The following is a 25,722-nucleotide window of genomic DNA, read 5'->3' on the forward strand; positions in this document are numbered from 1 at the left end:
TATATATATATATGTGTGTGTGTGTGTATGTATAGTACTGGTACATAATATTAATGTTTTGTAACAATTTCGGTTTCTAGTTTCTAAAATATGGTAAATTATCAAAATCGATTAATTATGATATTTTCACAATTATATTTTTCTAATATTGTAAATTTGTTCCCAAATTTTTTTTTTTTTAAAGTCCCAAAGATAGAAAGTTATTATTATAATTCCAAATTTAAAATAAATTTTAAATTTAATATGGAGATTGACTCTTGTAGTCTTTTGACTTGTTCATTAATATGTTCCCGAAATAGTTTTATATGGTATACAAAATTAAATAATTGTATAAAAGGTAAATCTAAATTTAAGTTACGTCAGATTTGATCTTTTATGTGATAGAGATGTGTTCCAAATAGTTCTTTTAATTGATTTGAACACTTTCTTTGGTACCAAAACAAGAAACATCATAGGGTTTGCGTACTCATTGGTATTAATGAAACTGACCCACACACATGTTTTTGGATCATCACTAATTTAACTGTCTCATAAGCTTTGTCACACACACACACACAGAGACTTATATAGTGATGCATTCATTGATATCATTCGGCATCATACCTGTTCTTTCATTCCATAAAGATAAAAAAAGGTAAAAGAGAAATGTGATTTTGTATTTGAGATTGATTTGTATGTAAGTATTTATGAGTGAGAGAAAATAGTGGATTCTATGCGTGTGGAGATAGTAGAAGAGGTCTCTACTCTACTATGTGTGCTTGCATTTCCTAGGAACACAAAATGGCCCACTGGCTCTGTCCCTTTGTTTCATAGAGACTAGAGAGTGTCCTCTTCTTTTTCACGTTATTGAGAATGATATAGTTTCATAGAGACTGAAGATTCCCTTTTGTTTCTCAACTCTTCGAGTTTTGATACTAAGCAAGCTTAACTGAATAAGGTGATTTGGATTTGATAATATCGGCTACGGTCACAAACTCCGAATAAATCTTGATCGACTTGCTTGAGAGAGGATTGATTCTTGGAATGGCAAATCTCACACAAATATATGAACTTGAAAATGGGTTTTGTTTGGCCAAAAAAAAAGGAAAAAAAGAAAATGGGTTTTGTTGGATGTGAGATAATTATCCCATTGTCTTGAATCTTGATTATCAATTGGAAATGGAAATGATTTTGTTTTTGGTTAGGAATTAATAGTCATTTGGGGGTTAGAAATTAATTGGCATGTGACATATACACAAAGAACCTACCATGTGAACATAACTAGAATCATTCAAACATGGGAGGACCCATACAATGTAAATCTTCAAGTCCTATCTTTTAATTTAAGAGGTTTATATCAACTTCATTTTTGTGTGACTTTGTGCTAACATCAAATTCTGTTTTGGGGAACATAACACAGATAAGGGTTTAGATATGTTCTTGTCTTCTCAATAAAACTGTTTGGATATCAATTGCTTTGATTGGAAACTGATTTTGTGGCGTTTATATCGATTTGCAAATAGTTGTGTACTCAAAAGGAGTCTCGATGTTGATGCTAGGAGACGATATAGCTTCATTCATCGCCTATCCCACTCCTGCACCCGGAGATTCCAACAGTCGAACTTCAAGTCCAAACTCCATTCAAGAATGTTAAAAAGTTTGATTTTTGCATTATATATGCTATTTTTTTGTGCTTTTTGCGTTATGCTATGTTTTGTGCTTCTGCGGTTAACTTTTTCTCTACCGTGTCTTGCAAACTGATTGCATCTTCATTGCCAAGATTTTTGTTATGAGAATTTTGTGTAAATATAATTAGAAGAAACCAAACTGCAAAAGCCTTGGCTCAAGTATATATGTATTTTACGATTTTTGCCAGATTTTCTTTTTGTTGAATTTCATTTTTCTTATCACAAAATAATTGATCGTTGAGAAGAATGTGTCTGTCAGTGAACTGTAGTGGTCATGAGTTTTCATGAATATGCTATTGTCGACCTGCCTAAGCCTAATCATCTTTAAGCCCGACCCAATAAGCAATAAATGGTAAAGTATATTGTACAATGTGGTTGTGATTGGTAACATACGTAACATGTGTTCAATCATAATATTACAGAAGACACCATGATGTGTCCCCGAGAAAGAAAAAAACTAGATCTAGTCGTAAGGTTCGTCTTATGTTTGTTCTTTTTGGTCAAATGATTCGTCTTATGTTATGATACGATTTTATTTTAGATCTCTGACATAACCTTTATTTCTGACCTTCATTATTATCATTGGTTTTTAAAGAAACATTCTCTCTTTTTTTTTCTTAAATCAGGTCCTCTAAAAACTCCAAATTGTACAGAACTAAACTATATATCATCTGCTTTTGTAGAGATTTATTTGTCAAAATTATTACCTGACAGCTTAAGGACATCCTGACAAAAAAAATGTTAAGTTCAATGATATATTTAAAGGAAATGAACTCTTTGTGGGCTTGTTTAGATCTCTAGCCATTTCCGTGCATGTGAGTCATGTGACTTTTTAGATCTTTCATTTAGACCTTTTTCAATGACATCTACAATATTTATCTTATAGATTTTGGATCCGATCAAATTTTGAAGGATGTAAATGGATCTCAGATAAAACTCACATTAGTTAAAAAAAATTTTTTTTTGTCAATTTCTACCTCTCAAGTCTCAACAACAAAATCCATTACATGATACATCATTTTTTTTTTTTGGTCGTAAGTACGTAACAGTGTAACACACCTCATGACTAAAAAGTTATCATAACTTTGAATGCGTAATATTTCTACGCATTCAAACGTTTTTAATATTCAAAAGTTTTTTTTAATTTTCTTGACTAAAAAGTTATCATAACTTTATTAACGTCATTATATCAAGAAAATTGAAAATTTGCATGGGGTTTAATCACAGACATAATTGCTGCTGAAATCATTATAAACTAAAGCTACTTTGGGGTAGTTGTTGTATAATTATTCTTTTTACTCATATTATCAACTGTCCCAAAATATTAACAATAAATACTCTCACTTCACAATCATCCTCTGCTGTCACCACACAACACAACCAAGGAGTACTACTCTCTAATCTCCGATCAAACGACGTCGTCTCTTCTCTCTCTCTCTAATGGGTAATTGCTGCGTCAGCTCCGGTACCACCGATCGGGAAAACGAGAACGTTTCCGACAAGAACACAACCATTGTCGAAGAAGAGACAGTAGTCAAAGAAGTCTTGTCAGAGACAACCTTGTTCACTCCTTCCTCTAGTTTCCGCACTTCGACGTTCAAAGACCCGGTGAAGACCAAGATCCGAGAAGATGAGGAGAAAAAACCCGGTTTCTTGAAAATGGCTTCAGACCCGGTTTTGATCCGACCCGGTTCGGTTGATCCTGAAGAAGGCTCTGAGGTTTCGGAGATTTGTAGCTTGAGTTTGAGCGAGAGTGTGTCTTCAACGGTTGTGATGAATGGTTACGATGAGGAACATGTGATGATGAAACAGAGGAAATCTCAGAGATCTCCGGCGAAAACTCGGACCCAGGTCACCGGTAATAATTATCCGACCCGGAGAACTGATCAATCTCCACGTAAGAGAAACAATGGTACATGTAATGGAGCGAGATACGGGTCGGGTGTGAGAGACCCGGGTGAGAGATCCGGAAGAAGGTCAAGATCGCCGGCGACGAATAGATCGGTGATGGATTCGAATCAGAGTAGTCGGGTGGGTGGGGCAAAGACTAGGAAGAATAATCAGTCTCCGGGTCGGGTTAGACTAGATCCGGCTAAAAACGGGTTGGATCAGCAACAGCATCAGAATTACGGTTATACCACAGAGGAATTGTTAGAGAACCCGCTTGTTTCGTTAGAGTGTTTCATATTTCTTTGAAAAAGAAGAATATTTCGATGGGAATAATGTCTTCTCATTTGACGTTGGATTCATAATTCGTAAAGCTACTTACTTAATTACGTTACCTCTGTAATTCATTTCTGTGTTGTATTTGCTGATTTAAAGTTATAATTCGGTTGAATGATGTAATGTTCGAGTAAACGAAAATTCAAGATTAGAAATGAATACATATGTATGTTTTAAACACCACGTAGAATAATATATATCCAAAATAAATACCACTCATTTATAAGTTCTTTAATTTTGGAAATTAGTAATTAATAATGTTCTTTAAAATCACAAAAAAATTACTTTCACGAAGACTCGAATCTGAAACATTGCAAGTGCTATTACCACAAGGTGAAGCTAGTATTACATTAGAATCGGGGTCAGACGAGAAATTATGTAATCACCGAATCAACAATCATTTGAATAATCATTCAAACGGTTACATGAAAATTATATTAAATTGAAAGTTCTCATCCTATTTGGGATCGTCACTAGCAGTGATAGGGGAACACATTATTTTTTTTGTCGTAAGAAAGTGGAACTCATAATTACACTAGTTTTGAATATTTTTCGTGTTTTGCAAAGAGAAAGATAATCCAAGACATAAATAATTAATTCAAAAGTTTGCTTTTCTAGATATGAACGTTGCTTTTGTTTATTTATTTATTTTACTTTAATTATATCTATTGAAAATTTCTCCAAAACAGGGCAAGTTTTTTTTTGGGGGGCAAACTCAATTGATTTATTCATAGTCAAAGCAAAGCAAAGATGACAAGTTATACAAACTTCATAATTTAACTATCGCTTTGATTGGTCCAAAAAAAAAAAAAAAAAACTATCGCTTGACTTCTCCTTTCCCAGATCTAGAGATTGTACTTAGCTCTTCTTCTCTCTTCTTCTTCTCATTCTCTTCGCTTGTAACCACAGAACTTTGCAGTGGTCTTGTTCCACTAATATTAGCCTCGTTTTTGCTTACTAAAAGTTTATCTCTATTCTCATCACCATGGGGAGTTGTTTTTCTCTTCAAGTTAGTGATCAAACACTGAATCGTATCTTTAATTGCTTAATTGGTAAAAGTTATATTCGAACCCTCGAGAAGAATCTCAGAGCTCTGCAGAGGGAAATGGAAGATCTCAGAGCAATTCAACATGAGGTACAAAACAAGGTAGCTAGAGACGAGGCACGCCATCAACGAAGGCTTGAAGCTGTCCAGGTATGGCTTGACCGTGTCAATAGCGTTGATATAGAGTGCAAAGATCTGCTAAGTGTTACTCCTGTTGAGCTTCAAAAGTTGTGTCTATGCGGTTTGTGTTCAAAATATGTATGTTCAAGCTACAAATATGGGAAAAAGGTATTCTTGTTACTGGAAGAGGTTAAGAAACTAAACTCGGAGGGAAATTTTGACGAGGTTTCTCAGCCGCCTCCAAGGTCTGAAGTTGAAGAGAGGCCTACTCAGCCTACGATTGGTCAGGAAGACATGCTCGAAAAGGCATGGAACCGCCTTATGGAAGATGGAGTCGGAATCATGGGTCTGCACGGTATGGGTGGTGTAGGCAAAACAACCCTTTTCAAGAAAATCCACAACAAGTTCGCTGAAATAGGTGGTACGTTTGACATTGTGATCTGGATCGTGGTGTCTAAAGGCGTAATGATTTCAAAGCTTCAAGAAGATATTGCAGAGAAACTACACCTTTGTGACGACCTGTGGAAGAACAAGAATGAAAGTGATAAGGCCACTGATATACACAGAGTTTTAAAGGGCAAGAGATTTGTTTTGATGCTAGATGATATATGGGAGAAAGTGGATTTAGAGGCCATTGGTATTCCCTATCCGAGTGAAGTAAATAAATGCAAAGTAGCATTCACGACACGTTCTCGGGAAGTTTGTGGGGAGATGGGGGATCATAAGCCGATGCAAGTCAACTGTTTGGAACCAGAGGATGCATGGGAGCTGTTCAAAAACAAGGTCGGAGACAACACATTAAGTAGTGATCCTGTTATTGTGGAGTTGGCAAGAGAGGTCGCTCAAAAATGTCGTGGTCTGCCATTGGCGCTCAACGTCATTGGTGAGACAATGTCATCTAAAACTATGGTACAAGAATGGGAGCATGCAATCCATGTTTTTAATACATCCGCTGCAGAGTTTTCTGACATGCAAAACAAAATTCTTCCGATTCTCAAGTACAGCTACGATAGCTTGGGGGATGAACATATCAAGTCGTGTTTCCTATATTGTGCTCTGTTTCCTGAAGATGGTGAGATATATAACGAAAAGTTGATAGACTACTGGATATGCGAAGGATTCATCGGAGAAGACCAAGTTATAAAAAGAGCGAGGAATAAGGGTTATGCGATGCTCGGTACCCTTACCCGTGCAAATTTGCTAACAAAGGTTGGTACATATTATTGTGTGATGCATGACGTGGTTCGTGAAATGGCTTTATGGATTGCTTCCGATTTTGGGAAACAGAAAGAGAATTTTGTTGTGCAAGCAGGAGTCGGGTTACATGAAATACCAAAAGTCAAGGATTGGGGAGCTGTAAGAAAGATGTCATTAATGGATAATGATATTGAAGAGATAACATGCGAGTCCAAGTGTTCTGAACTTACAACTTTGTTCCTTCAAAGTAATAAATTGAAGAATCTACCAGGTGCATTCATTCGGTATATGCAAAAGCTAGTTGTTTTGGATCTTTCATATAATCGTGACTTCAATAAACTTCCAGAGCAGATATCGGGGCTGGTCTCGTTGCAGTTTCTTGACTTGTCGAATACAAGTATAGAGCACATGCCTATTGGTCTCAAAGAGTTGAAAAAGCTAACTTTCCTGGATTTGACTTATACTGATCGACTTTGTAGTATCAGTGGGATATCAAGGTTGTTGAGTTTAAGATTGTTGAGACTGCTAGGGTCTAAAGTTCATGGAGATGCTAGCGTATTGAAGGAGCTGCAGCAATTGCAGAATCTACAAGAGCTAGCCATAACTGTATCCGCGGAGTTAATTAGTTTGGATCAAAGGTTGGCGAAGTTAATCTCTAATCTTTGTATTGAAGGGTTTCTTCAAAAGCCATTCGATTTATCATTCTTGGCGAGTATGGAGAATCTTAGTTCCCTACGGGTGGAAAATAGTTATTTCTCGGAGATAAAGTGCAGAGAAAGCGAGACAGAATCGTCTTATTTACGCATCAATCCGAAAATTCCATGCTTTACCAACCTCTCACGACTGGAGATAATGAAGTGCCATAGCATGAAGGATCTGACTTGGATATTGTTTGCTCCAAATCTTGTCGTGCTACTCATTGAAGATTCAAGAGAAGTGGGAGAAATAATAAACAAAGAGAAAGCAACCAATCTTACAAGTATTACACCATTTCTGAAACTAGAATGGTTGATTTTGTATAATTTGCCGAAGCTGGAGAGTATCTACTGGAGTCCTCTCCCCTTTCCGGTTTTGTTGACCATGGATGTTTCAAACTGTCCAAAGCTGAGAAAGCTTCCATTAAATGCTACAAGTGTTTCAAAAGTTGAAGAATTTGAAATACATATGTATCCTCCTCCAGAACAGGAAAATGAGCTTGAATGGGAGGACGATGATACCAAAAATCGATTCTTGCCTTCAATCAAACCGGTAATCATTTCTTTTAATCTCTTATGCTTGAGTTATTTGTATTTCTTGCTAATGTTTCTTTCAAGGTTAGCATGAGATATTGTCCTTCTGCAAAATGGATCACACAATAGAATATACTGTGCCTCTCAATTTCAATGCATTGTTACTAACATTGTTTCATTTTCTTCTTCTTTAGTACAAGTACTTCGTCTACCCAGGAATGAGTTTCCTCACTGTCTAAAATCAGAATTCACGCTTCTTCTTCTTCTATTGCTTTATCTATCTTCTTGTAGTGCTGCATTTGGATTGTATAATTGATTTGCATTCTGATACTTCTGGAATGTGTTGTTGTGTTGTTCACTTGGATTATGTTTTTCATTTTCCTTTTGTATTCCCTAAAACGTTTTGCATCCTGTTCAAACTACATTTTTACACAATCAAAAGTTTATGCGTTTAGGTAAAATCCATTTGTTGGTTTCTCTTTCACCTTGCAGTGTCTTTCTTCATCTGTTGGTTTCTTTTTCATGTTCCAGTTGTTAATGAAAAGATTTGATTTTGGTAAATCATGAAGATCTTGTACTCAGATTCTCTAGTGTCAATCCCTCAAACCTATTCTGAATATCTAAAATTGTGATATACTCCTAAGCTATGTGTTAAGATTTCAATATCGATACCTCCGATTCCTTAACCAAACCGGTACACACTAACACACCATACAAGAGAGAGACTAGCACATCACTAGCTCAGCTCTCAATACACCATACGAGAGAGACTAGCACATCACTAGCTCTGCTCTTAAGTCTCTCATACCATTCAACAACAAACAACATAAACCTCTCTAAACATTCAGAGCCATTATTTATACTCGAACTGAGTTTGTTCAAGATATTTTTAGATCCTAAAAATATCTTCTTCTTCAAGCAAGTTTCTTCTCACGTGCCTCCTCACTTGCACGTGTCTTCTTTTGCTTTCTCTCATTCACATTCTTCTTGATACATCAATCGTATCACTATGTCTAGTGTGGTGGCTTAATTTCTTAATTTTGTTGAGTGTTATGGTAAACTCTTAATCTTTTTTTTTGCATCTTCTCACTTTTGTCAAGAAGCATATCTCTCTTCACGTTCTCGTATAGCTTCCATCTGTTTATGATCTTTATAACTAGTTTTAAGACTTAGTTCGTTTTATGCGCTATCCCTTAAGCATCAAATGAAGGATTTGAATATTGCCTCCCCTCTCTTGTCTCGGAGAAGTTATCTACGAATCTCTTTGGAGCCAGCACGAAACCATCTAAAAACCAAATTTTGTGCTCTTTTTAAACATTCAAAACGATGAAAAGGTTACTAATAGATGTTGACTCTTTACTTTAAATCGTAGATTGCATGATCAAAGATTCACCACAGCCTTCTGTAAAAGTCGCTGAAAACTGAAACGTTTATTTTCTTGTACATTGTCTTAACAAAACCTTGAACATACCTGAAATTTCATAGTTATAACTTTTGTGCAAACCTCTAAACCCATTTACTAGTTGGGCCTTAAATACATTTGTGGCCCAAAAGCCCTTTTACACTTAAAACCAAAGTCTTCTTCTTCTCCCTCAATCTTTGACGCTTCGTCTTCTGACGTCTTCTCTTGTCAATCTTCTTCACTTTCCCATCTAGTCTCAATCTCTGGTTCCTCAATTCGAATTTAGATAATAATCATATTTTGATTCCAACGCAAATGCCAATCTATTCTTTTGACGGTAGAACATTCTGTTTTCAGATGACCAAATCCTTGACATCCATACCACTGTATGTTCAACTTCTCATCTTCTCTAGCTTCATTCCACACAATAAAGCTATTGGATATGCAAAAAGATTCATGAGGGTTTCCAATTAAACAATAACTCAAAATGAAGGTTTCGTTTTCTTCACTAGTCCCTTGAGTCATCAAATTCTTCATTGCCCTGGAGAAGTCTGGGAATCTCTCTATGAGCCGGCATCAATTTTTTCATTAATATAAATCTTGGTGTTCATTGTCTAAATCATTCACATCTTTGTCTTCAACAAAGTCTGTAAAATCTTCTTCCATCTTCTTTCTCTGATCCAGAATCACTAAAGACACTACTTCTGAAGCTTAGTGAAGGAGCTGCAGACCTTGGTCCTTTGGAGCATCATCTACTAGTTCTAACCATGACGATACCTACATAGTTAGGTTTGGATCAAACATTTCGGCGGTCAAAGGTTGGTGAACTGCATCACTTCTCTGCATATTCATGCTTTTCAAGAAAAGCTATTCAATACATCATCACTGGCTAGTATGGAGAATCTTCATCATCTCTATGTCGAAAGTAGTCATGTCTAGGAGATGTATATATTGCAGGAAAGCTAAATGGACTAGTCTAATTTAAACAATCCGACAATTCCATGCTTTACCAGTCGTCTCTCAGACGTGCTTATACCTGAGTGCATAAATGATCTGGCTTGGCTTCTGTTTGCCTTCAGATTAGATGTTCAGATTATGTGTCATCAATTTTTCAAAATTTAAAGAAAGATGTGTATTCTACTCTTCTAATGATCAAATCTCACAAAAAAAAAATCTTTTCTTTTCCTTTCAAACTATAAAATCAGTTCAGCTTAAAATAAGTATAGACATAGGATAGACATATATGGAGGAGAAACCTTAAAATAAGTTCAGCTTCTTTAGATATTAATAAGTAATTAGGTAGATGGGGTGTTAGGGATATTCCCAGCAGAGAGGTTATACCTCTCAATTTCATTCAGTTCCACAATTGTCAAGTTTTTTTTTTGCTTCTTCTTCTTATTCTTTAGTGATGTGGGTTAGTCATAAGTTGTTCACTGGCTAAAAGCAGAGTCCATGGCTTCTTTTTATGTTGTTCTCTCTTTCTTCTTGTAATTTGTGATATCTTCATTTGGATTTCTTTTTCACTACTTTTCTTTTGCATTTTTTTCTTTCTCCAGTGTGTTGTTCACTTGGATTATGTTTTTCATCATTTCCGTATCGTATTACTTCAAAGTTAAAACGGATTGAATTAATCCTTTTCAAACTACATATTTTTACACAATCAACAGTGTATGCTTTTTGGTCTTCGTAATTTAGAGGTCAGTTCTATTTTCAATTTATTTAGTTACAAGACTTGATATCAGAGCGACAAAGGACTTACATAGTTCTACCACTTTGCTGTGGGATGGTAAAAGATACTAGTCTAATAGTCTACACGAAAATGAAAGATTTGTCATTTTGAAAAGTCATTAGATGCCATATTATTGCCAGACACTAATTTGTATGGACTCTAGCTACCAAAAAAAGAAGAGAAAAATCAAAGTCCTTCATATGGAAAATGGGTGGTCTGAAAATCAGTGACAGCAATGTCTTTTATTATCTTCTATCTTTCTTTGATAATCTCAACCCACCCGTATTGGAGCAAGATGTTATCTAAAACACTTCTTCACCTTCAGCTTTAGCTTTAGCTTCGTTGTTGCTTACTGAAACTTTTCTCTCTTAACTTCACCATGGGAAATTTTGTGTGTATAGAAATTTCTGGTGATCAAATGCTGGATCGTATCATTAGATGCTTATGTGGTAAAGGTTATATTCGAAACCTCGAGAAGAATCTCAGAGCTCTGCAGAGGGAAATGGAAGATCTAAGAGCAACTCAACATGAGGTACAGAACAAGGTAGCGAGAGAGGAGTCACGCCATCAACAAAGGCTTGAAGCTGTCCAGGTATGGCTTGACCGTGTCAATAGCATTGATATAGAGTGCAAAGATCTGCTAAGTGTTAGTCCCGTTGAGCTTCAAAAGTTGTGTCTCTGCGGTTTATGTTCAAAATATGTATGTTCAAGCTACAAATATGGGAAAAGGGTGTTTTTGTTATTGGAAGAGGTTACGAAACTAAAATCGGAGGGAAATTTTGACGAGGTTTCTCAGCCGCCTCCAAGATCTGAAGTTGAAGAGAGGCCTACTCAGCCTACGATTGGTCAAGAAGAAATGCTCAAAAAGGCATGGAACCGCCTTATGGAAGATGGAGTCGGAATCATGGGTCTGCACGGTATGGGTGGTGTAGGCAAAACAACCCTTTTCAAGAAAATCCACAATAAGTTCGCTGAAACAGGTGGTACGTTTGACATTGTGATCTGGATCGTGGTGTCTCAAGGCGCAAAGCTTTCAAAGCTTCAAGAAGATATTGCAGAGAAATTACACCTTTGTGACGACCTGTGGAAGAACAAGAATGAAAGTGATAAGGCCACCGATATACACAGAGTTTTAAAGGGAAAGAGATTTGTTTTGATGCTAGATGATATATGGGAGAAAGTGGATTTAGAGGCCATTGGTATTCCCTATCCGAGTGAAGTAAATAAATGCAAAGTAGCATTCACCACCCGAGATCAAAAAGTTTGTGGGCAGATGGGGGATCATAAGCCGATGCAAGTCAAATGTTTGGAACCAGAGGATGCATGGGAGTTGTTCAAAAACAAGGTCGGAGACAACACATTACGTAGTGATCCTGTTATTGTGGGGTTGGCAAGAGAGGTCGCTCAAAAATGTCGTGGTCTGCCATTGGCGCTCAGTTGCATTGGTGAGACAATGGCATCTAAAACTATGGTACAAGAATGGGAGCATGCAATCGATGTTTTGACTAGATCCGCTGCAGAGTTTTCTGACATGCAAAACAAAATTCTTCCGATTCTCAAGTACAGCTACGATAGCTTGGAGGATGAACATATCAAGTCGTGTTTCCTATATTGTGCTCTGTTTCCCGAAGATGATAAGATAGATACCAAAACCTTGATAAACAAATGGATCTGCGAAGGATTCATCGGAGAAGACCAAGTTATAAAAAGAGCGAGGAATAAGGGTTATGAGATGCTCGGTACCCTTATCCGTGCTAATTTACTAACAAATGATCGTGGGTTCGTGAAATGGCATGTTGTGATGCATGACGTGGTTCGTGAAATGGCTTTGTGGATTGCATCCGATTTTGGGAAACAGAAAGAGAATTATGTTGTGCGAGCAAGAGTCGGGTTACATGAAATACCAAAAGTCAAGGATTGGGGAGCTGTAAGAAGAATGTCACTAATGATGAATGAAATTGAAGAGATAACATGCGAGTCCAAGTGTTCTGAACTTACAACTTTGTTCCTTCAAAGTAATCAATTGAAGAATCTATCAGGTGAATTCATTCGGTATATGCAAAAGCTAGTTGTTTTGGATCTTTCACATAATCCTGACTTCAATGAACTTCCAGAGCAGATATCGGGGCTGGTCTCGTTGCAGTATCTTGACTTGTCGTGGACAAGAATAGAGCAACTGCCTGTTGGTCTCAAAGAGTTGAAAAAGCTAATTTTTCTGAATTTATGTTTCACCGAGCGACTTTGTAGTATCAGTGGGATATCAAGGTTGTTGAGTTTAAGATGGTTGAGTCTGCGAGAGTCTAATGTTCATGGAGATGCTAGCGTATTGAAGGAGCTGCAGCAATTGGAGAATCTACAAGATCTACGCATAACTGAATCCGCGGAGTTAATTAGTTTGGATCAAAGGTTGGCGAAGTTAATCTCTGTTCTGCGTATTGAGGGGTTTCTTCAAAAGCCATTCGATTTATCATTCCTGGCGAGTATGGAGAATCTTTATGGGCTACTGGTGGAAAATAGTTATTTCTCGGAGATTAATATAAAGTGCAGAGAAAGCGAGACAGAATCGTCTTATTTACACATCAATCCGAAAATTCCATGCTTTACCAACCTCACAGGACTGATTATAATGAAGTGCCATAGCATGAAGGATCTGACTTGGATATTGTTTGCTCCAAATCTTGTCAACCTAGACATTCGTGATTCAAGAGAAGTGGGAGAAATAATAAACAAAGAGAAAGCAATCAATCTTACAAGTATTATTACACCATTTCAGAAACTAGAAAGGTTGTTTTTGTATGGTTTGCCGAAGCTGGAGAGTATCTACTGGAGTCCTCTCCCCTTTCCGCTTTTGTCGAACATAGTTGTTAAATACTGTCCAAAGCTGAGAAAGCTTCCATTAAATGCTACAAGTGTCCCACTAGTTGAAGAATTTGAAATACGTATGGATCCTCCAGAACAGGAAAATGAGCTTGAATGGGAGGACGAAGATACCAAAAATCGATTCTTGCCTTCAATCAAACCGGTAATCATTTCTTTTCATCTCTTATGCTTGAGTTATTTGTATTTCTTGCTATTGTTTCTTTCAAGGTTAGCATGATATATTATCCTTCTGCAAAATGGATCACACAATAGAATATAATGTGCCTCTCAATTTCAATGCAATGTTGCTAACATTGTTTCATTTTCTTCTTCTTTAGTGGTGAGCTAGTACGTCGTCTAAAGATCCATTACTCAGGAATGGGATTCCTCAATGTCAAAAATCAGAATCCACGCTTCTTCTTCTATTGCTTTATCTATCTTCTTGTAGTGCATTTGGATTGTATAATTGATTTGCATTCTGACACTTCTGGAATGTGTTGTGTTGTTCACTTGGATTATGTTTTTCATTTTCCTTTTGTATTCCCTAAAACGTTTTGCATCCTTTTCAGACTACATTTTTACACAATCAAAAGTTTATGCGTTTAGGTGAAATCCATTTGTTGGTTTCTCTTTCATCTTGCAGTGTCCTTCTTCTATCTGTTGTTTTCTTTTACAAGTTCCAATATTTTTGTGTTGTTCGAATAAGTGACTGATAATTTACAGGATCCAGATGAAAAAGATCTTGTAATTAGATTCTCTAATGTCAATCCCCTAAAGCTATTCTGAGTATACTAAAATTGTGATATAATCCTAAGCTATCTCTAGTGTAGTGGCTTTCTTAATCTTGTTGCGTGTTATGGTATCCTCTTTATCCCTCTGTTTATGATCTCTAACTAGATTTACGACTCAGTTCGTTTTCTCCGCTATCACTTAAGCATCAAATCAAGGATTTGAATTTGAATATGCCTCCCCTCAGAAAAGAGATCTAGGAATCTCTACAGAGCCACCACAAAACCAATAGTCAAGGATTGGGAATCTCTACAAAGGTGGGAGACAACACATTAAGTAGAGATCCTGTTATTGTGGAGTTGGCAAGAGAGATGACATCTAAAACTATGGTACAAGAATGGGAGCATGCAATCGATGTTTTGACTAGATCCGCTGCAGATTTTTCTGACATGGAAAATAAAATTCTTCCAATTCTAAAGTACAGCTACGATAGCTTGGTGGATGAAAATATCAAGTCGTGTTTCTTATATTGTGCTCTGTTTCCTGAAGATTACGTAAGAGTTGAAAAATCTTACTCAGCTGAATTTGGATTGTGCAAAGAGACTTGGTAGTCTCAGTGGAATACCAAAGTTTTCGAGTTTAAGAATATTGAAACTACTATATTCTAATGTTCATGGAGATGTAAGCTGAGTGAAGGAGCTGCAGCTCTTGGAGCATCTACAAGTTCGAACCATAACGATATCCACAGAGTTGAGTTTGGAGCTAATATCAAATGATCAAAGGTTGGCGAGCTGCATTACTCATATGGAGATTAGGGATTTTCAACAAAAGCCATTCAACATATCTTTGCTAGTAGGTATGAACAATCTCGTATTATCGTATGATCAGTGTGGAAAGAAGTCATGTTTCAGAGATTGATACATATATGAAGTGCAAAGAAAGCAAGACGGACTCGTATGATTTACACAGTCCCACAATTCCTTGCTTTACCAACCTATGCCGCGTGTCTATAACTCACTGCCACAACATGAAGGATCTGACTTCGCTTCCACATGTGAATCTAACTCTGTTTCTTTTTCTTCTTCTTTAGACAGGACTAAACAAACTTTACGCTGGATTCGGATTCCTCTCTGTCTAAAATCGGAATCCACGCTTCTTCTTCTATTGCTTTATATTTCTTCTTCTAGTGTGTGTTGTGTTGTTCATTTGGATTGTATAATTTCTTTATCTTTCTGCAGTGTGTTGTGTTGTTCACTTGGATTATGTTATTATTATTTTTATTGTATTATTTTTGCATCTCTGTTTTAGCTTGCAGCTTGTTTGTGTGATTCATTTGGGTGATGGTTTATTTTGTTAAATCGTGAAAATCATAAACTCAGGTCCTCTAAACCTAGCTAGTATGCAGATACTAAAACTGTGATCTAATGTCTAGTGCATGGTAGGTTTCTGATTTGGGGGCAACAACAAGAGCCTGTTTTCTCCTGTAGTGAATGGGTTCACCACATCAACTACCATTTAAAACAAGAACTTATACCAAATTCAGAAACTCAAATTTCGATCAATCGTTCACTGGTCTTGAACCTCGTTCATCCAATGTTACAAATGTCTCATAGAATATCTTCTCTCTTTTTTTTTTTTTTGTTCCTGAATTGTTTTTAACTTGAATTCTTACAATTCAAAACATGTTAACTACTCTCTATCGTGGACAACTTTTAACATGAGACAAAAATTTAGCATAATTTTCTCAATAGTTAAATGAAATGAGAAAAATTGTCCAATAATTTGATAAATTTTATTATGAAAAGATAACATATTACGGAACAAAATCAAATATCCCACAACAATCAAATCACTATAATATTATCTTCTTAAAGGGGAAAAATGTCGTTTTATACGCGAACTTTCAAAAAGTGGTCATTTAATACGTGAACTTCTTGTGTGGCCAAATAAAACATAATAAAAACGTTGACCGACCATTTCACACAAATGTTATTGTTGACCAGGCCAAAATTCCCATGTCGTTATCTTTCATTAACGGATCTGTTAGTTCCGTTAACACACGTTAATTAGTTTCCATTAATACTCAAAACGACGTCGTTTCATTAAAATAAAAGAATCAAAATTCCCAAATTGATTTCAAAATCCCTAAATTCCAAAAAATCCTTAATTCCTTAATTCCTAAATTCCAAAAACCAAATCCTTAAATTCTAAAAACCAAATCCCTAACAGCCTCTTATTTTCAGCAAGTGGTCGTCGTAATAGTCATCGTCGTAGGGATCCTCAAGGGAGCTAAAGAAAGGCCTTCGCTTTGATGTTTCCTCCTTGTTCATCATCGATCTTGTTCCTCCTCCTTCATAAATTCAAACGAACAACTGCTGTCAATAGTCAATGTTGTTATTCATATTCAAATTGGTTCTCATGTGTGTGTGTTCATCATATTTTATTCACAAGACAACAAAACAAAACAAAAACAGGGAAACTTCCAACATGGTAAAATAAGATTATGAGAGTGAGAAAAGAACCTTGGACAACGGGATTGAGATTCCTAAAGAAGAACATGTTGTTGCCATGTGAAGCAGATGGATTGAAGAAAAACGAATTGGATTCCATTTTGGAATTTAGGGATTTTGAAATCAATTTGGGAATATTGATTCTTTTTTTTCAATGAAACGACGTCGTTTTGAGTATTAACGGAAATTAATTAACGTGTGTTAACGGAACTAACATATCCATTAATGAAAGATAACGGCATGGGGATTTTGGCCTGGTCAACAATAACATTTGTGTGAAATGATCGGTCAACGTTTTTATTATGTTTTATTTAGCCACACAAAAAGTTCACGTATTAAATGACCACTTTTTGAAAGTTCGCGTATAAAACGACATTTTTCCTCTTCTTAAAATCATTTTACTTCATGATCCGGTTATTGGTTCTACTCACGCATCTTTTTTTTTTTACTTAACACATCTTTATACACCAAGATGTTATCTATTGGCACAAGAAGTTAAATAATAAAAAAATAAAAACTGATTTGTCTGAATATGAAATGTTGTCGATGTAATGAAACGGCTCATAAACTAGCAAAATTTGGTTGTTTGAATTCCAGTTCCTACATTGATGTAGCTAAACCGCTACTTTGTCTTGAACAACAGTTGAAATTGAATTATTCAAGCTCAATATAATTCCATTTCGTCAAAAAAAAAAACACACAATTATCATCATAATCTTCTTCTTTTTTTAACGTCAGTTAGCATCCATCATACATCTATGGATTGAAATTACTATAATTCATTCCTAAGGTTGAAAATGTCTTCAAGAAACAAACAAAACCAAGAGATGATGACGTGTTGCCTCACCAATCAAATAATATTTTCGACAAAAGAAAACTAACAAATTATGATGGAGTTGGAGAAAAAAACTGTACCAATAGAAGTCAATTGGAAGCAAGGGTTCTTTTCGTAATTTCCACTCGAATTCAATGCCCGGACAAAAGGGTGTTTTCGTCAGAACCGAGAAGAACGAACAACGAAGAAACTAGAGGTCCACTGTCCAAGAAAAATGCTTAATTATATTTTTAAATTTTTTAAAAAATTAAAAAACCTACCGACCGATTAAAAAAAAAAAAAACTTTCTTCGCTTTATCAAAATTTCTTCTTCTTCTTCTCTGTTTCTTTCTTAATTCTGCTTCGTGTCACTATTTGAATCTGATTTCGTCTCGTTTCTTTCAATCTTCTTCCCCGAATCTGATTCTCTCTCACGTTTTTTGGATTTCAAATCTCAACGGAAAGCGATCTCTTCTCATATCCCTCCCTTTGAAATCTCCCTAAAATCTCGACCTCTGTCGTTTAGTGACAATTCGGATTTTTGTAGCTCCGATTCACCGTTTTAAATCGATTCCGGAAGCTACAGATTCGATTCCAGATTCAAATTTCTATTTCCCCCTCACGGATTCGCTGGAAAATCGAGTTAAAAAATGGCGAAGCGTGGTTATAAGCTACGTATCCTTATATTGACGATTTTGAGAAATTTTAACAGTTTCTTTATCACTGAATCGCTTGGGGTTTATTTCATAAACAAGCTTTGGTTTATTAGCTCTTCGTCAATTTGGTCAAAATGTTTCTATTATTGTTTGCTTAATTAAACTGAGAGCAAATTGATAGAAAAAGACACTGCAATTAATATGTTTGTCTTCTCCAATTTTTTTTTTCTGGATATGCTTTGAATTTATTTTTGTTGATATGTTATTCTCTGTGGGTTTGTTTATAACTTAACTTGATTTTGGAAACTTAGAGGAGTTTTTGGCACATTCTGCAAATGTGAATTGTCTAAGTATCGGAAAGAAGACATCACGGCTCTTTATAACTGGTGGTGATGATTACAAAGTCAATCTTTGGGCGATTGGCAAGCCTACTTCTTTAATGGTTTGTTTCACATTTGCTTTCTTCAGTATGTCTTTGACAGAAAATTTGTGTTTTATTATGGATAGAAGAATGATGCTATAGCCTTTTATTGGCAGAGTCTGTGTGGACATACTAGTGCAGTGGATTCAGTAGCTTTTGACTCCGCTGAAGTTTTGGTACTTGCTGGAGCTTCTTCGGGTGTGATAAAGCTGTGGGATGTTGAAGAAGCAAAGAGTTAGTTTATTGATTTTCTGCTCTCCTTTGTTTTAGAATATTTGTTGCTTCTTTTATGTTGAGCTAGTGTTGTTTAATGGGAATATATTGGATATCATTTGAGTTATCGGCTATGTGGATTATGGGTTTGGTTATTTGAGCAGTGTACCAGACTTTTAGTTTAGAATTATGAGGTCTAACATTTTCACTCTTGCTCTTGAAGTGTAGTGGTTCGAGCTTTTACTGGACATAGATCCAATTGTTCTGCTGTTGAATTTCATCCCTTTGGTGAATTTTTGGCATCGGGATCTAGTGACGCGAATCTAAAGATTTGGGACATCAGGAAGAAGGGATGCATACAGACGTACAAGGGTCATTCTCGTGGCATCAGCACTATCAGGTTTACTCCCGATGGTCGTTGGGTAGTCTCCGGAGGACTTGACAATGTTGTAAAGGTAAGAACAGCATTTTCAACAAATGAAGCTTGTGCATCATATTTTTCAAACTTATGATCTTAGAACGATACTGCTATATATGTTGTATCCAATAGGTATGGGATTTGACTGCTGGAAAGCTTTTGCATGAATTTAAGTTTCATGAAGGACCTATCCGTTCGCTAGACTTCCACCCGCTTGAGTTCCTCCTAGCCACAGGTTAGTCTGTGATTCTTTGTTTTTCAGGCATTATAGGGGTAACTTGGTGTCGTTTTCGATTGGTAGATTAACTACTGACATTTCCTTAATCACAGTTTTATATTGAATTCTTGTGATTTCACACTCTCCCTATTCATATTCAGGTTCTGCTGACAGGACTGTAAAGTTCTGGGATTTGGAAACGTTTGAATTGATTGGATCTACCCGACCAGAGGTACTAGCCTGTGGTGTCACTAGATACTGTTTTCTAGGGGACTCTATAACAAGTGTTTTTTACGTTTATTTCCTGTTAGCGTGATCACCTTGAAGGGAAATCTCACACATAAAAAATATCAGAAATCTGCTTATTCTCGGCCTTGATCTGAAGAGTGTGTTAGAGAAATGCCAAGATAAAATTTAGTTCTTAAAAAGATTTAGAAGTAAATAAAAGTGAACGGAGTCCAGAAAGCAGCATGTGATGAAATATGTTTTGGCGTTGAGCTAGCTTTGTAGCCGTCTCGGAAGATGTTATTCACACAATTTATGTGGTATGTGGTTTTCCTTGTTTTCACAGGCTACTGGAGTTCGTTCAATCAAATTTCATCCGGATGGGCGAACCTTATTTTGTGGTTTGGATGACAGCTTAAAGGTTTTGATTTTCTTTGTGATGAGCTTTACCATATAAAGGGTTCTCCAGAGTCAAAAACATTGATATCATAAGCTGATGTTCATAATTCAGGTTTATTCATGGGAACCTGTGGTTTGCCATGATGGTGTTGATATGGGATGGTCAACGCTTGGTGACTTATGCATCAGCGAAGGAAAGCTCCTGGGTTGTTCATACTACCAAAATTCAGTAGGGATTTGGGTCTCAGATATATCAGTATGTCAGCTATTGTGATTTTCCTCTAAAAATTTATGTCCGAGCTGGTAAATAAGTGTTTTGAAGGCTCATGTTTTTGTTTTTTCTTTTATCCTTAATTAACACAGCAGATTGAGCCATACGGCATTGGATCTGCGGATAAAAAAGAGTGCGTGGAGAAAATACTCAGTGCTCTGGATGATCAGTCCTTCGATAGAATAAAGAGTACCCCAAGGCGCAGCTCATCTCCAGATTATGAGACGAAAGAGATCAAAAACATATACATCGACTGTGAGTGAATGTTAATTTTGTTCGATGTTTGTAGATTCAGTTTTCTACCTTGAACTTATTGAAGTTTCTCGTTTTAGAGTAGGATATGGCAGGTTTTTGGTTAGGTTTTGAGAAGTCCCTGGGCGGTAGCTTACTTATTACTCTCAACCACCTATATCTAGAAAGTGAATCAACATTTAACGATTAGTTGCAATGGACTATTAGCAGAGATCACTGACTCTGGTTTTCTTGTATTAGTGATAGGAAAGCTACCTTATCTTTAGGCCTGCTCTAATCATATATTTTCCGTGCATGTGTTGGTGTATATTCCTAAATTTTGTACCTATTGAAATTGAATGAGACTGAAATGGTGGTCGTCGTTTCTGAATAAATTAAATATCGCTAGCCATAACCACTGTGTGACCTGGACTGTTATTTTTAGTCTTTAATGTCAGTTTCTGTTTTGCGACAGTGTAAATTTCATTTGTCTCTCACTTCTGTATGCTTATCGTTTATATTTGGTTTAATATTCTCTCTTCTCTTCAAAGCTACAGGCGGAAATTCGGCTGTTGCACATAAGTCAGGATCTCTAAGTACTCCAGCAACTTCTACTGGACAAGCAGGGGATAATAAGTCTTTAGTAGTGCATAGTGTTGTTCCACGGGATAGTGATATTGGGAAAGACTCTTCTGATTCAGGAAAGGAATCTATCACTTTCTCAAAAACAAAGCCAGGCATGCTGTTGAGACCGGCTTATGTAAGAAAGACGCCAACAAAGTTTGATGAAACAAAGAAGCAGTCAGTGGCTGTTGGATATCTAAAGAAAAGTGGATTGGATGGTGAGAAGAAACTAGATACTGAGACGGCGTTTGATTCAGAAATGAGTGGTAGGAACCCATATGATGCCGACGATTCTATCATCAAGAGTATCACCAACAAGTTTGAACAAGCTTTATTACCAGAATCACCGACTGATGAAGCAAAATGTAGGTTCTCCCAGTTCATACCTTAGTTTCATTAGATTTGAGCGTTCAGATGATCTAATCCTATCCTTTTGGAAATCTTGCAATCTTTGACTTAGGTATGCTGCTGAAACCGCCTCGTGTACAGAGATCACCAAGTACTAAGTACAATGAGGCAAGATGGGCGACATCTACTGATTCTGGAGCTTTAGACAGTAAAAAGAATGGGTTAGAGTCCTCAAGAGACATGGACTTGCCAACAGGGCTCAGGGATGACAGAGGTAGTAACCCATGTGAGGAAGATATCGAGAACAAGAGCATTTCAAGTAGGTCAGAAAGAGTTCTGTCACCAGAAAAAGCTGGTGATGAACTAAAAAGTAAGTTCCTGATTCAAAAGTGGCGTAGACTAATTAATGGGGATTTTTGCTTCTAAAGCCAATGTTAAAACTAGTGAAACGTTATGTGTTTGGCTTCCTTTCACCTTTTAAAACTGTTAATTAAGAAGAGGTATTAAATTAAAGACCGTCTACAAGAAAAATCAATCTGGAAAAATGAGCCGGCAGAAAAGTAATAGCATTAGCTTGTAGGTTTCTACATCTAAATCTTTAGCTACTTTTAGGGCTTCCTTAACAGTTTTCTTGTCAGTTGTGGTCAAGAGTCTCGGTCTTCAGGCAGCAATCATTTTATAATTGGTTATGAATATTTTGTCATGCAGGCCTTGAATCCCCTGGAGGTAGCAAAGAATCAAAATCTGTGAAGGTTGTTAGAGGAGGTTAGCCATTCAAAGTTTGCTGTCTTTGTTTTTCTTTGGTAGGATATGCGTCATCTGGTTATTGATTCTTTAAAAACTGCTGTGTTTGCAGTAAAAGTTGTTTCGGGAAGGACACGGTCATTGGTTGAGAGGTTTGAAAGAGGAGAAAAAATTACTCATTCTGAAGATAAAGCAGCCAGTGCAACAGTAGTTCATAGCTCTAATTCTGTAGAGGAAGAGCCCCTGACAGCATCGGTACAGACAGTTAGCATGATGCCTACCCAGGTAATGCCAGTTAAACTTGATCAGGCAACTAACTCGACCACAGTTGACGTTCCTGTGTTATCAACACGACGAACTAAGAGTACTCCAGTCAGAGTAATGCCTGTAGTACTCGGTCGGGACACTAGCATGGCAACTGATACGCCTCCTGTAACATCAACCCGACCTGATAGGACTTCAGCTACTAATTTGACATCTGATGTGTCTGGTGTAACATCAAAACGACAAACTAGGACTTCTCCAGCCCCCGTCATGCCAATGATACTCAATCAGACAACAAAAATGAAATCTGATGAGCCTTCTATAACATCAACATGGCCTGATAGGACTTCGGCTACTGATTTGACATCTGATGTGTCTGGTGTAATATCATCACGACAAACTAGGACTTCTCCAGCACCGGTCATGCCAATGAAACTCAATCAGAAAACAAAAATAAAATCTGATGAGCCTCCTATAACATCAACACGGCCTGATAGGCCTTCAGCTACTAATTTGACATCTGATGAGTCTCCTGTAACATCAACACGACAAGCAAAGACTTCTCCAGCCCCAGTTACGCCTGTGATACTAAATCAGCGTCAAACAACTAACATGAAATCTGATGAGCCTCCTGTAATATCAACAAGACCACTTAGGACCTCTTCGGCACGAGTAATGCCTGTGATACTCAATCAAGCATCTACCACGTATGATGAGCGTCCTTTATCATCTTCACGATCGGCTAGAACTTCTCCTGCCCGTATAATGCCTATGAAACTCAATCAAGCAGATAATATGCCATCGTATGAGCCTCCAGTTGCATTAACACGATCAGCTAGGAACTCTCCCGCCCGTGTAATTCCTGTGAAACTTAATCAAGCAACAAATGTGACAGCTGATGCATCTCATATAAGATCCAGGCAAAGATTTAGTCCAACTCAAACGCTGGCAACACCTGCAGTATTTGATCAGGTGACTGATATGACACTGGATGAGACTACAAAAACTCAACAATCTTCTGATATCTTGACCCAGGTAAGCTTCAATTAATAAGTTTTGGAAACTAATAGACAGCGTACTTTCTCCAACTTCGAAATGTAGTTTGTTGTATAATTGAATATAGTCGCTGATGCTATACAGAAAATATGAAATTGCTAGGATTACAAAGTTGGAAGAGCTCTGAATACATAACAAGTATTTGATTTGTTTGGCTTTTGTAGAAGGAAGAGCCTCAGATATCTGGGAGAGAGGATGATGGTGACATTTGGGAGATTTTAATGCGAACTCATAGTGAGGTCTTAAACACTCTTCAATCACGGTTGACAAAATTACAGGTAAATTTTGTCTCTGCTATTATTCTTTTTAATATCGTTTTCTCTTGTTCTCTTGTCCTATTTCTGTTTGGTTTTTCCTTTACGTGTCTTTTTTTCCTGCTTGTGAGGATAAACTAAATGGCTGATATCACAACCATGCAGATTGTAAGACATTTCTGGGAACGTAGTGATATTAAAGGCGCGATTGCGGCCTTAAGAAAACTGTCAGATCACTCTGTAAGTACCCCAGTAGATATACTTTTACCTGTCTTTTTTAATGCTTAGATGTTTGGAAAAAGCTGACTCGCTTAAACTGGAACAGGTTCAAGCAGATGTGATCAATATTCTAACAGACAAAACAGAGATTTTAACATTAGATTTATTTTCTCAATTAGCACCCGTCCTCACAGGCTTATTGGGCAGCAAGACTGAGAGGTAAATTATTTTATCCCATATTCAACCTTCTTTGGTTTGCTTTTAGTTTGAGATATATAGTCGTCTCCATCATTTGGCTTGTGAATGAGGGAATGGCAAGAAAATTCATTTGTTTATTACAGTCACTGTTTATATGTTAATATGAGCTTTTGACTTAACAGAGGAAAGCAACATGTGATTTCAATTTTGTATAGGCCTGTAAATGTCTCCTTGGAAATGCTCTTGAAGCTTGTAGCAGTGTTTGGCACAGTTATACAATCAACTGTTTCAGCACGACGAGTTGTCGGCGTTGATCTTCATGCAGAGGAAAGGTACTTATACTTTCGGCTCCTCTTATATCTTCATGTCACACATATCTCTCTTTTTCGAGAAAGTAAAACAAATCGAGAACTGCAGGTTACAGATCTGCCAAAGCTGTTCTGCGGAATTGCAAAAGGTTCAGAAGATTCTTCCACTACTGACAAGGTAAAAGAATACTTTTTACACATCTTATTATGGACCATTGCGAGCATGACAGCTCTTGTTGATCGGTATTTGCTTTCGGTTGTGTAATTGTTTCCGTCCTCTTCCATTTATTACAGAAGAGGTGGTCTTATAGCAAGAAAGGCACAAGAACTAAACCTAGTTCTTCAAACACCATAGCTCCTGGTTCAAAGTCAAGACCACTCGGAATCACTTGCGAACTGTAACCCCCTCCTGCTGAGTTTTCCAATTTGTACAATGTACATTATCAAGAACCATCTTCATGTTCCTCCCGGTGCTTTTGTATTGAAGATTCGCTGAAAAGTCGCAGGTTCTTGTGCGGGGTTTGATATAGAATTGTGCCAGGAGAACATGAAAAGTCACTCGGGGAAAAACTCGGTATATTGCTGTAAATCAATCTGTCTGGGATTAGAGTTGTATGTGCTTCAGATTCTTGATTCAGTGAATCTCAAATGTGTAGCTGAAATGGCAATTACAATGTCGTTCTATGTGAATGTAATGTGCAATCCTAATGAGAAGACGCAATCGGTATATGAATTTCACTTGGCAATCCACTTTTGGTCCCTCGACATATATCTGATTTTTGGAATTGGTCATGTGTCATGTTGAGGTTAGAATATAGACCTATCAAAGATTGTTTATCTACCAAATGTGATAATGACATATTTCAGATAGTAGCTAGTCTTCATAATTACAGTCTTTGTTATTGGTCTTCGTCTATCTCAAAAGTAGGAAATAAATTAAGTAGGAAATAAATTAAGGAATGTACGAAGAAACTTGTTGTCTCTTTTAAATAGTGGGACATACAAACGAATTAGCAAATTTGGATTACATTTAGTATTTCTAAAAATAGTTGAAAAGTATATAAATTATGATCAAAGATTTTTTTATTTAATGAACTTTCCGAAACTTAAATCTAGTGATTATTAATCATGA

General features: G+C 36.7%; 6 protein-coding genes across 12 annotated transcripts; 5 read left to right on the forward strand and 1 right to left on the reverse strand.

Annotated features, from left to right (window-relative positions):
- Positions 1-1,412: 1,412 nt before the first annotated feature.
- AT1G61165 (uncharacterized protein) lies at positions 1,413-1,633 on the forward strand (the record flags this gene model as incomplete). The annotated part of the gene is made up of 1 exon (NM_001124054.2): positions 1,413-1,633. Exon 1 carries the CDS (start codon positions 1,526-1,528, stop codon positions 1,631-1,633), a length of 108 nt encoding a protein of 35 aa, NP_001117526.1. The 5' UTR covers positions 1,413-1,525.
- Positions 1,634-2,912: 1,279 nt separating this feature from the next.
- Positions 2,913-4,101, forward strand: AT1G61170 (uncharacterized protein). The gene has a single exon (NM_104798.3). It carries the CDS (start codon positions 3,108-3,110, stop codon positions 3,861-3,863), a length of 756 nt encoding a protein of 251 aa, NP_564773.1. The 5' UTR covers positions 2,913-3,107; the 3' UTR covers positions 3,864-4,101.
- Positions 4,102-4,660: 559 nt separating this feature from the next.
- AT1G61180 (LRR and NB-ARC domains-containing disease resistance protein) lies at positions 4,661-8,074 on the forward strand. 2 transcript variants are annotated; one of them, NM_104799.4, is made up of 2 exons: positions 4,661-7,500; positions 7,676-8,074. In NM_104799.4, the coding sequence occupies exons 1-2, from the start codon at positions 4,876-4,878 to the stop codon at positions 7,718-7,720; spliced, it is 2,670 nt and encodes an 889-aa protein (NP_176313.1). In that variant the 5' UTR covers positions 4,661-4,875; the 3' UTR covers positions 7,721-8,074. The 2 variants fall into 2 exon arrangements, with proteins under 2 accessions (NP_176313.1, NP_001031216.1); NM_001036139.2 differs by having other exon boundaries at positions 4,661-8,074.
- A 1,004-nt stretch (positions 8,075-9,078) lies between these two features.
- On the forward strand, positions 9,079-14,147 carry AT1G61190 (LRR and NB-ARC domains-containing disease resistance protein; the record flags this gene model as incomplete). Of its 4 annotated transcripts, none has more annotated exons than NM_001333939.1 (3): positions 9,090-9,376; positions 9,568-13,634; positions 13,810-14,147. In NM_001333939.1, 2 exons carry the CDS (start codon positions 10,992-10,994, stop codon positions 13,813-13,815), a joined length of 2,649 nt encoding a protein of 882 aa, NP_001320536.1. The 4 variants fall into 4 exon arrangements, with proteins under 4 accessions (NP_001320537.1, NP_001320536.1, NP_001320538.1 ...); NM_001333940.1 differs by lacking the exon at positions 9,090-9,376 and having other exon boundaries at positions 10,558-12,651; positions 12,727-13,634; positions 13,810-14,078; NM_001333938.1 differs by having other exon boundaries at positions 9,079-13,634; positions 13,810-14,140.
- A 2,053-nt stretch (positions 14,148-16,200) lies between these two features.
- AT1G61200 (homeobox-leucine zipper protein-like protein) lies at positions 16,201-16,967 on the reverse strand. Its single transcript, NM_104801.2, has 2 exons — positions 16,723-16,967; positions 16,201-16,550 (listed from the first exon to the last, which is right to left on the reverse strand). Exons 1-2 carry the CDS (start codon positions 16,808-16,810, stop codon positions 16,423-16,425), a joined length of 216 nt encoding a protein of 71 aa, NP_176315.1. The 5' UTR covers positions 16,811-16,967; the 3' UTR covers positions 16,201-16,422.
- A 781-nt stretch (positions 16,968-17,748) lies between these two features.
- DWA3 (Transducin/WD40 repeat-like superfamily protein) lies at positions 17,749-25,419 on the forward strand. 3 transcript variants are annotated; one of them, NM_001333941.1, is made up of 20 exons: positions 17,772-18,199; positions 18,492-18,622; positions 18,718-18,835; positions 19,043-19,269; positions 19,365-19,467; positions 19,611-19,681; positions 20,021-20,095; positions 20,186-20,329; positions 20,437-20,599; positions 21,133-21,564; positions 21,660-21,917; positions 22,256-22,312; positions 22,404-22,767; positions 23,074-23,590; positions 23,776-23,889; positions 24,031-24,105; positions 24,191-24,303; positions 24,498-24,614; positions 24,700-24,768; positions 24,885-25,346. In NM_001333941.1, exons 1-20 carry the CDS (start codon positions 18,175-18,177, stop codon positions 24,943-24,945), a joined length of 3,234 nt encoding a protein of 1,077 aa, NP_001322807.1. In that variant the 5' UTR covers positions 17,772-18,174; the 3' UTR covers positions 24,946-25,346. The 3 variants fall into 3 exon arrangements, with proteins under 3 accessions (NP_001185277.1, NP_001322807.1, NP_176316.4); NM_001198348.2 differs by having other exon boundaries at positions 17,749-18,199; positions 22,404-23,590; positions 24,885-25,419; NM_104802.5 differs by having other exon boundaries at positions 17,885-18,199; positions 21,127-21,564; positions 22,404-23,590; positions 24,885-25,297.
- The last annotated feature ends 303 nt before the right edge of the window (positions 25,420-25,722 follow it).

The sequence above is a fragment of the Arabidopsis thaliana genome (genome assembly GCF_000001735.4).
Source record: "Arabidopsis thaliana chromosome 1 sequence".
NCBI lineage: Eukaryota > Viridiplantae > Streptophyta > Magnoliopsida > Brassicales > Brassicaceae > Arabidopsis > Arabidopsis thaliana.